This window comes from Protopterus annectens, chromosome 7.part1 (genome assembly GCF_019279795.1).
Source record: "Protopterus annectens isolate FY-2018-M chromosome 7.part1, PAN1.0, whole genome shotgun sequence".
NCBI classification, from domain to species: Eukaryota; Metazoa; Chordata; order Ceratodontiformes; family Protopteridae; genus Protopterus; species Protopterus annectens.
Genome location: NC_056740.1, coordinates 364,780,012 through 364,791,492, shown reverse-complemented (window position 1 = coordinate 364,791,492; position 11,481 = coordinate 364,780,012). Strand labels below are relative to the sequence as shown.

General features: G+C 38.7%; 1 protein-coding gene across 5 annotated transcripts in view; it reads right to left on the bottom strand.

The window, feature by feature from the left end:
- Positions 1 to 11,481, bottom strand: part of PXK (PX domain containing serine/threonine kinase like) — a 1,650,359-nt gene that overhangs the window by 1,007,692 nt on the left and 631,186 nt on the right. For all 5 annotated transcript variants that reach the window (XM_044078801.1, XM_044078798.1, XM_044078800.1 and 2 more), the window contains exon 9: positions 10,263 to 10,364. In XM_044078801.1, the coding sequence (XP_043934736.1) occupies positions 10,263 to 10,364 (102 nt within the window). The remainder of the gene's footprint in view (positions 1 to 10,262; positions 10,365 to 11,481) is intronic.

Genomic DNA, 11,481 nt, shown 5'->3' with positions numbered 1-11,481 from the left:
GAAGACGCTGTGGTAACCTGATATGCTTGCGCTGTAGACCTTTGCAATAGCGAAGATATCCGTGCACTTCCCGCCACACGGACGGCAGAATCCTCCGTAGCGTCAGAGGTTGCCGAAGTGGAAAACCTAACAAATGCGCCAATTGACTGCGCTGCTTCATTCAAAGATTTCGGCTTCTCTGATGGCCGAAAACCGTTATAGTTGCTGTCAGTCAAATTGAATGAAGAACGTGCAGCAAAGTCCGCATGGTTCAAGGGAGACTGAACAGAAGGTGCATGGTTCAAGGGAGACTGAACAGAAGGTGCATTCTGTCTTCCCGCCAAAGTGAGAGTAGGATCGCCTGTAAAAATGGCATCATTAGAATGTGGGGAAACACCACCCGCAAAAACACTGTGAACACAGGATGAGCCCATTGAACATGCACTCCGATCAACGTCCCTGTGCGATGGCAAAACACTGTGAATCCCAATCGCTGCAGAACAGCCCAAGACCTCGGTGGTACCAGTGAGACATTCATCCCGATGGGAGAGAGTTGTAGGTGGACGTGGAGGTGGATCCATCCAGGAAAAACTGTTCGGTCTGTCAATAGTAGTAACTGGGCTGTTCAGCTGTAATAGAGGTTCCGATGAGCTGAAATCAGTATGAGTACGAGCACCCTTAGATAGACAGGTTTGACTGGAAGTGGGAGATTTGAAATTGCCCACATGCAGGGAAGGCTCCGACAAGTTAGTATCATATAATGGACTAGTCCTTTTAGGTCGAACAACCAGACTGACAGGTTGATTAGTAGAACTAATCCGTTCAGGAGGCAAAGAGTTTAGTAAGGCAGAATTGACAAATGTAGCAGATGCGATAGGAAAGCTTTCAGAGCGTGAAAAATCTCCGCCATGGTGAATGTCTGTCTGAGCAGTAGCAATAACCCCACGAGGCTTCGAACATTCAGTCCCAGTCTCTAAAGACGATAAAGGGGTTAGACCAACATTATTAGGAATATTGGCAGATAAAACAGTGTTAGGATCTTGCAAAGAAGTATCCGAAGGTAGAGCTGTTGCACTTAAACGATCTGTGACAGCCAACGATGTAGTGGCAGAACATAAAACCTCACCTAAGTTATTAGACGCATCTTGACGTGTAGTAGTGGGTTCTTCTGCAGAAATGTCATCAGGAGTGGATGTACCTTCACTCGAAATCACAGTAATTTCCTTGGTAGACAAAAAAAGGCTGTCGTCAAAAGAGTGTGTAGATAAACAGTCCGATGGTATTGAACATTGCGATAAATTAGACAATTGGCTACTAGAGCCAAGCTCCATTTGCGATGATTCCATCGATGAAAGACAGAATTATTATATTTTACAAAACTATAACTGTCACAACAGGAGAAGAATATATAATTTATAACTTTTAAAACTTCCAGAAAGCACGAGGGAGCCAATAATTAGCTTTCGTCCCTTTATTAGTATACAGGACTTCTTCAGACAAATGACAAGTGTAAAAAGGCAACATTCATATTTATAGTAGTAATTTCAAGGGGCGTGCATAAACAGCTCTAACCATTAGAAACTTGTAAAACAAAGTAAACATATGCAGCAGCAATATGAGTAGCTGCCATTATAAATCTACAGAATAATAAGGACATTACTATCAGGCAGGCCGATAAAGGTGGGGCGATTGTGATATTAGACAAAGTAATGTACAGTGATAAAATGAAGCAAATGTTGTCAGACAGTGAAACTTATCAGGAATTGAATGGTAGTGCTTTGAACACACTAATTAAGCATGTACACGGACACTTGTATGATTTATTATTGAGTAATGTAATAGATTCAGAGTTATACAAATATTTTATGGTCGAGAATCCCCTGATTCCGACTTTCAGGGGACTACCTAAAGTACACAAAAACTTGTTTAACCCCCCATTGAGACCTATAGTATCCAGCAAGGGATGGATGACAGAGCCTTTATCCATATATTTAGATAAAATGTTTAAACCAATAATTAACAACTGCAGACATATATTAAAGGATACAGAACACTTCTTGATGGGTTTGGCCAACTTCAATAGAACTGTTAACATCAATGAAAATGATCTTTTTGTAACGTTAGATGTCAAGTCGCTATTCACATCTATACCGAACACTACAGGCATTGAATATGCAAGATTATTTTTATTAGATAATCATATAAGTAATAATTTGATCATCAGATGGACATTACTTTTAGAGATTATTCTAGAGAATAATGTTATGCTATATGACAAAACATATTACTTACAAAGAAAAGGGGTAGCCATGGGAACCCCGTGTGCGAACTCTTATGCCAACATGGTTTTGGCCTACTGGGAGGGAGCATACGTCTTGGGGAACTCAGACTACATGGAACAGCTCATATATTATTGTCGTTTTGTAGACGACGTTTTTGTTGTATGGAGGGGAAGTGAACATGAGTTACAACAATTCATACAATATATCAATGGCACGACCTGCTTTTTAGAGTTTGAAAGCACTTATTCCAAACATACCATTGAATTTCTTGATGTAAGATTAACCAAGTCACATTTGGGCATCAACACAGAATTATTTAGGAAGAAATGTTGGAGGAACAGTTTGTTACACCGAACCAGCATGCACCCTCGTCATGTATATTCTAACATTGTAGACAATCAAGCTATGAGATTATCCAGATTAACAACTCAGGATGAAGTGTATGATCAACAGGCTACCATGTTAGCCAACAATTTTAAATCTAGAGGTTACAAGAATAAGGAGGTCAAGGAAGCAATGATGAATAAAGATAGATATAGAAATGACAAGGGGATTCCTTTTTTCCATAGGATGGATAAGGAACCATCATCTACTGCAGTGAACCCCAAGCCGGTCAAGACCAGGCTCACCATTTCATATACTAATAGAAATAGTCATATTAAACGCATTATCAGCAACAATTGGAGATTACTTACACATGACAATAAAATCAGGGAGTTAGTGACTGACCAACCCAACATAAGTTACAAAAACATGAAATCCCTCAACAGGATTTTATGCTATGACAACGACAGAGGAGGTTCTCACACATCCGACAGGGTGGGAACTTTTCCCTGTCGTTCCTGTAACCAATGTAGGTTTATTTATGTCCACCAAGCCTTTGAACATCCTATCACTAAACGCATATACAGATTCCGAGGATATGCAGATTGTAGGACCACTGATGTAGTTTATTTAGCACACTGTCAAGAATGCTCCAAGTTTTATGTAGGCAAGACGAACAGGACGCTAAGAGAACGAGTAAGAGAACATATATACGTGATACACAAAGAAAATACTAACAACGCACTAGCCAAACATGTCCTTGAGAATGGATCAAAACACATTTTCAAATTTCAAGTTTTAGAGAAATTACATAGAACACACAGGTTAGGCAATCATAAAAATAAGTTGGAGGAGTTGGAGAATAGATGGATAATGAGATTGCAAGCCCATGTATATGGTCTAAATGACAAGGTTTCACTTAAACCATGCTTAGCGGGGCGTCCTCTGAGACACTAAAACAAAATAAATTGAATAAAATAAAATAAAATACATTAGTTATTTATCATTATTGCACATTATGTTCTGAGAGTATTATACTAATTCTGTGATATATTCTATATTCATGGGTTATACACACATACACAGACTTACATTTTGTAAATACTGTTTTTAACCATTCAGTTTTTAAATAACTTGGTTTTTTAGTGTTTTTATAAAGTTTTTGAATGTGCTTGTTAAGAATGAGTTAACATGAGCTGTGTTTTAAACAAGGTGCTTTTGATTAACTAATTAATTAATTATTTGTGATCAGCACATGATTTCTGTTGTATAAAAAGAGTGTGTTTTTCACAGTGATTCATGAAGTCTGATGAAGCGTCATTCTTGGAGGTGAAAGCGCTCACTTTTGGATCCTGTTCTTTGTAGTTTTTACAATAAAAGGTGAACCTGCAGTTGCTGTTCGTGAATTTGTGACTTCCAAGACTTACCACAGCCGTTGGTGCACTATCTGCTGTTTTTTACTTTCTGAACTCTACTTTTAAACTGACAGAAAAAAAAACAAATGCTCTGTTTAAAAGTATGTTATAGTCTCTAGACAGTCTGTTAAAATACAACACTCCTAGCTTTAAAATAACTTTCCTCAAGAGGAAAGTAATAAAACATCAATAAACTTAAGAAAATAGAAGTTTTTTCCCCCGAAGGGGAACTTGTTTGCCCAGCAAAACCATCGATCCTCAAAAGTCTTACAGGAGAATATTCTTCGGAGGCAGGAATGCTCAGAATGGCTTCACACCCAAACTTATCTTTTAGTCAGCTCAGCTCAAGCTGCTTGACAGTTTGGGCACACTGAGGTGCCCTAAAGCTTTGGAAGCTGTCCAGCCATTATATCTTTGGCAGGATATAACCTATACTGCTAAGGCTCTAAATCTTGTCTGGAAATGACTTATGCTGAGTACAACAGAAAATAGCAAGAGACAACCATCTGGAAATTTTGAAATTGCCTACTTTGAAACTAATTATCCCCTTTTCTTACCTTCATAGGAAATAAACAGGTGAGCCAAACTCCTGAAGATTTTGCTTCAGTCAGTATAGTATACGAGTTGTCTGTGGACATCCAGAGTGTGCAGAATTCTTTCTCTCTTTTGTGGAGCTGGAATAAAAGATGGGAAATTAACAACTTGATTCAACGTAAACTGTGAAACCACTTTAGGCATAAAGTATTTCTTTTCTGAGACACCACAGCATTATGAAAACAATGAGACAATAATCTTACACAGGTTAGAGAAATAAGCAACACTGTTTTCAAAGGCAAGAACTTCATTTTAGCCCAATAAGCTGGTTCAGATGGAAAAAGTGTATCTTTTGTACAGCAAAACTTAGATCCAAAGAGGAGTCACCTGTCTTTTAGTGGACAGACATTCAAAACCCATTTAAAAAACTGTTTGACCTGATGCAGGGTAGAAAGGGAAGGCTCTAAGGGCAGACAAACAGAGATGGCCAAGATGTGAATCTTGATAGAAGAGTAAGAAAGACCAGAGGATAATAGTCTCACACAAATACTGAAGAACCAAAGGCATCTGGGCCTAAAAAGGTTCCTGGTTCTTAGTTTAGCACAAACTAGAAAATCTTTTCCACTTGTCAATATATGATTTTCTAGTAGCAAGATTCTTAGCATCCTTTAATACCTGCTTACATGTGTTCTCAGAAAATAAGTGCCTAAAAGGTATTAGAATCGATCATCCATGCAGTCAGTTGAAGAAGATGAAGGTTGTGGTATATCAAAGAACTCCTGGTCTGTGAGAAAGACTATGGTAATTGCCCTTGACCATGTCTAAATGAAAGAACCACTGTTGTCTGGGTCAAAAGAGAGTTGCCACAATTATCTTTGGGAGTCCTTCTGAATGTTTTGAATGACACTGAAAATCAATGGAAATGGCAGAAAGACATACACAACATGCCTGTTCACGAAAATGAGAATGCATTTGTCTTCCAGGCCAGTTTGAAAACCTGGATCAGAAATTCTCTGTCTGCTGTGAATGAAGGGAAATACACATACTTGAGGTGAATCCCATGGATGGATCAATTCCCAGAGAACCCCAGGTATCAATTTCCATTCATGAGAGAAGAATCTGTCCTGGCCCTGCTCAGCTCTTCTGCAATAATGATTTGCTCTGATGGGATGTAGGTTGCCTGAAGTGACAGACTGAGCTGAGATGCTAGTTATTAGGCTACCTCAGCAGTGCTGAAAAGGAGGTACTGACCTGGGTCCCAATTTGTTTATTACCACATTTATTGTGGTGTTAACTGTGACTACTAGTAGAGGTCCTTCAGTCCAATGATGATTTAGAGATTTCAGAGGGTTTATTTCCGTCATCATAACCTCTTTTGACATTTGTGCGTTTCGGTCCGTCTTGTTTGTTCCAGAGACCCTGAACTTTCACCCCCTGGTAAATAGCTCCACGCAGCAAAGACTGAAGCATCTCTGGATACCAACTGAGTAGGAGCTGGGAGGGAGAAGTGGAGACCTGGACTAAGAGATAAATGGTTCAGTCAAATAAGTAATTTCTTTCTGATAAATACCAACACTGAAATGTGAAAAGTGAGGATGCTGGTGTTGGGTTCAAACAGATTTGGGAAACAGCTGAACTGACAAAGTTAAGCAAGGTGACTTGCTAAAATAACCTGTCCAGAAGACGGATACCTGCTTGTGATTACACCCTCTATCATCTATATGATTTCAGGTAGCAGTGGTCCTTATGAGGTATATCTCACGTCTTGTTCTGTATAAAGGAAAAATCGTGTCTTTCTCTGGAAAAGAAACAGGAGAAGGAATCTGTGGGAACATGCTAACAACTGAACAGATTCTCCTTCATTTTACTCCCATCCTCAAGCCAGAAATGACAACTATACACTAAAAACACAAGAAGAAATAGGGAGAATGACACTTATGTCTTAATTCGCTCTCCTAATAAAGTTTCATTTAGCCAAGCCTGTTGCCTCATCATTGCAAATATTCAATGCAGAACACAATGCCTCTAGACCTATAAGAATCCCAAAAGAAACAAAGTTCTAATTTAGGCAAAAATATTCCCCATACACGTCTTACCCTTTATCCAAGCCTGTTTCTTCATCATTACTGATGCTGCGGCAGATTTAATGGAGAAGATGATGCATGTTATTATGTAGCATGTATAAATGTTCAAAAATTTATTATCATGGATTCAATACCATCCAATTGCTTCTACAATTAGGAAAATTACTGTTCCAAGACACCTGACTTCGGTATAAACTTAAGAGCATTTACATTAAATTACAATCTCATTATCTGATAGCAGAAAACACTTAATGAGATTTAAAGCTCCAAGCTAATAAACATCCATGGTTATATGATGTTATAAATATCAAATATGTTTTATTATCAAAGTGATTAGTTAAACCAAACTTTAAATGAAGGCATGTTCATATTTCTCATATTATACATGTAGATATATTTATATGTATATATATATATATATATATATATATATATATATATATATGTATAGATATATATATATATATATATATATATATAAAATTTATTATATACATTTGTGTGTACATGTATACATATATGTATATATACACACACACACATATATTTTTTGTTATTTTAGTTTTGTATATAATCTTTATTTAATTTGGAGTTATATTTTGAATGAATATCTCGTTGTTTTCAAGTTTTATGTGGTATGATATGCCATGTACTTTTTGTACTTAAATGGACACTTTGTGTTTTGTTGTTAGTCTGGAGATGTCCTGTTACTGATGGGGAAGAAAGGACTTAATCAAATAAAAGTCTGTACATATATACATATATGTGTGTGTGAGAGTGTGTGTGTGTGTGTGTGTGTGTGTGTGTGTGTGTGTGTGTGTGTGTACTTCTATATATGCATATTTTTTTCCAGTCTGCCTGTTATATGTTTTAGGTTTTAGTCTTCCTAATGGATGTCAAGTCTCATCATAAAGCAAGATTTTCCAAAATGCCAACAGACATATTCAGCTTAGTCTCTGTAAGTGCATGAAATAACTCTCACTCTCCAACTTTTCTACTATGTACCCCACTGAAAAATCTGACAAATTTAGTAAAACAGCTGAGCCTGACATCTTCAGGGAGAATTAAATTACTATTTCCATTCCAATGATCATTACAATATTTGAATTTAGACTTTCTCCCATTATGCAAAATACTGGCAGTGGAGTCTGCACTCTAGTTTAGCATTAGAGATGATGTGAGCCAATATTGGCTCACCCAAACCTGAGGGAAGAGAGATGTGGCAAAGTCTACTGCATTACCGGCACTTTGCAGTAACAGTACAAAAGCATGCAGCATGTGAATGAAGATGTACTCTTCTCTACCAAGCAGCACACAGTGCTGTATAGCCATATTCTCTCCCTGTCACTGGGAAAGAACTGCAGCCTTGCTTTTGCATCAGATTCATCAGGCTGCTACAGGAAAACCTAGGGACCAAGCAAATATCTCCTGAGCTCTGATAGACAGCAACCACAATCTCCAGTTGCTGCATTTCTCTTGGAGTACTAGAAGGAGAAACAACTGGGTCTAGAAGGGGTGGGACTCGATGGTTGGGAACAAATACACCTAGCAGCGGACTGAACGTGATGGAATGGCAGAAAAAAGACCTTAGAAGAATTCAGCTTTACAACCAAAAGAAAATAGATGGTTATATTCATTCATCACTCAGAGAAACCAATTCTTAATCTGCATAATTTGGTATAATTAATAATAAAATGTTTACATAATGCCAGAAGTGCTATTCTCTGATAAAGTGAATAATGGCATGAAGATCAGAACTACAGAGGACTGGACTGAGTATTCATGCATTATGTCTGAAGTCAAGCATGACCTTAGGGCAGCATCTCATTACTACAAGAGGAAAAAGGCTAAGGGCAATTGGCTGCCTTACTCAAACAGGCACTATGACCCTAGAGACAATGACACATTACCTATTAAGGCTATTCTGTACATTTTGCATATAACACTGGCAGCCATCCAAAGAAAGCGACAAAGGGCTTGCAGAAACCATAGTTTCCAAAATGGTAAACACAGAAAGTATGAATTATAAAGGAAATACTAGTGTTCATCATGACATTAGAAATGTGGACATTAAATGGACACAGTGCACTTTCAACAGGTAAACAGGGAAATGGAATTAAGGAAGATGGAGAAGATAACACCTGAATGGGACAAGATTCATAGGAGATTCAAGAAAATACTATTTTATGGACAGACTGACAGTACTCTGGAATACATACTGTCAAAAGGTGCTGCAGAATGCAAATCAATTGGTGGATTCAGGGCTGCTTTCACCATAGAAAAGTGGAAGGAGGCAATGTAACATAAAAATGAGCTGCATAAAAGCTCAGTGCAATAAATGGATGGACTCCAAGGGCGCCAGAACCATAGAGCGAGAGGGAGGGAGAAACCCCCCCCCCCCAAAATTTTACAGCTGCAAGACCAGTCTCTTGAGGAAAAATTAATGAAGCGACATAAATAATTACCATAAAAAAACTCCACAGTGTAGTATTTCTTTAAGAAGGACCCATGTGTGTGTCGCACGCTAACGTGGATTTAAACACAAACGCGCGGAAGTTAAACTAACTAGCTCTTACACTGGTAAACTGCAGATCATTGCTGCCAGAACAGCAAGGAGAGTTGTGCTCATTCATGATGAGGTATTTTCTTATCACATTCATTTAGGTTTAAGGAGAGGGGAGTTTTCTGCCCCTGAGTGTTCTCTCTTAATGATTGCTCTGGTTTTTGTTTCTTATCACATTCATGTGTGTGTGTGTGTGTGTGTGTGTGTGTGTGTGTGTGTGTCTGTGTGTGTGTCTGTGTGTGTGTCTGTGTGTGTGTCTGTGTGTGTGTGTGTGTGTGTGTGTGTGTGTGTGTGTGTGTGTCTGTGTGTGTGTCTGTGTGTGTTGTAAAATGCCTCAGTTAGGTATACCTGCTGGTTAGTGTTATTCCGGCTCAAACCCTGTACCTTAGGTACAAGAAACACAAGAGCTTGAATTCTCTACCCATATCACCACTTGTGATTCAGAGAGTCGAGTCCATAGCTTTCAACTGTCCAGATTTTCACAGAATATTTGTCTCATACCTTTGGTCTGTTCCTCTTAAAATTTGTGGTTTTCTGACAAATCAGTGAGAACTGAATTCACTAAATGATAGCCCTTTATGTTTCAGGCTTCCTATTATTCAGGAAACACATGGTAACATAAAACACTATTTTAGCAACTTTCTAAGATTATACAAGCAATATTTAAAATGTGTCACTGGTTTTGGAACTTTGCCCCCCACCACCACCACCAGATAAATTTTGGCTTTTTCCAGATTTCTTGTGCTGCGAAGATGAGAGATTTTGCAAAGTATCAAGTCGATTCTACAAGGAGCCGAGAGCTTCAGGGGAAGAGAAGTTTACAGCTGCTTATGTGAAGTCTGTTTGCAGTGTTAGTAACACAACTGGTAGTATACTTGTTTTGATGCAGAATGCTGTGGGTTCTACTCCCACAGTATGTAGATGAATCTCTGATACTGTACTGTGTTGTACTTTAAAGGTAGTGGATGCTGCAGTCCTGTGAATGTCCTGCTTTGGAGGAGTTACCTAGTAGCTATGAACCTGTTATCAGTTTGCCATCCATTCCATATTAATAAACCACAAAGAAAGAATACCACTTTACCTCCAGAATTTGTCTTCCAAAATTTCTGATTTGATGAAGTTCAAGGCCTTGAATTTTCTTGGGACAGCAGTACTTTTTCAAATAAAGATCTTTAGGTTTTGCCTTAAGAAGAAAGCAATACATTAGTCACAAACTAGATAAAAATGTTACAGTCCACCATTATTTAGTTTTTATTTTTTTCATTTTTACTAGCATTTCACAGCCACTAAGATCCCTTATTCATTTCCTTACAGACTTAACTTAAGCTTATTTCCTGTAGTTTACCCCACTCCCACAACCCTGTTACCTGGAACAATCAAAACAAGTTGTAAGAGATACGGCATGTTGCAGGAAACGTAAGATAAAAGTACAAGTGTTTAAGAACTTGATGTAATTTTACATCTTTGAGACTCTCATGCAGCTTGTCATAAATTAGAAGTTATGTACTTACCATAACGTTCCATCTGAGTAGGTGGATTCATTTGTCTGCAACCTGTGGGTTATGGATCCAATATCGGATCCGAACCGGCATGGTTTATCCAGCTATGGATCCAAGCTGTTAGCTCCTCCCCTCACCCATAATGCACTGCTCTCCCTACATGACCTCAGATCGAGTTTGCCCTGAATCAAAATACCCTAAAAAGGGTAACACATAATATGCAGGAAAATGACAAGGCCAGGGGGATAGGAGGGCGGGATGGTTGCAGACAAATGAATTCACCTACTCAGATGGAACGTTATGGTAAGTACATAACTTCTAAATCTGAAGTAGGAGATTCATTTGTCTGCAACCTGTGGAACAGAGTCCCCAGCTACCTGAATCTTGGGCGGCCATCATGGAAGGATATTCCGGAGCACCACGGAGCCAAAGGATGCTCTACCTCTAGATGTGATATCCAGCTTGTAATGAGAAATAAAGGTATGAGATGAAGCCCAAGTGGCTGCTGAACAAATATCATCCAGAGGAATCCTAGCTCTAAAGGCCGCTGAGGTAGAAACTGACCGGGTCGAATGGGCATGGACTCCCTCCAGTGCGGACCTCCCAGAAGCTTGGTAAGCTAAAACAATGCACTGCGAAATCCATCGTGACAAGGAGACTTTGGAAATTGGTTTACCCAAATTGAATTTGGCAAAGGAAATGAACAACTGGTCGGATTGCCTATGACCAGCTGTCCTGTTAAGATAAAAACGAAGCTGCCTGTGAACATCCAAGGAATGCAGCTTGTATTCGCCCTTGTTC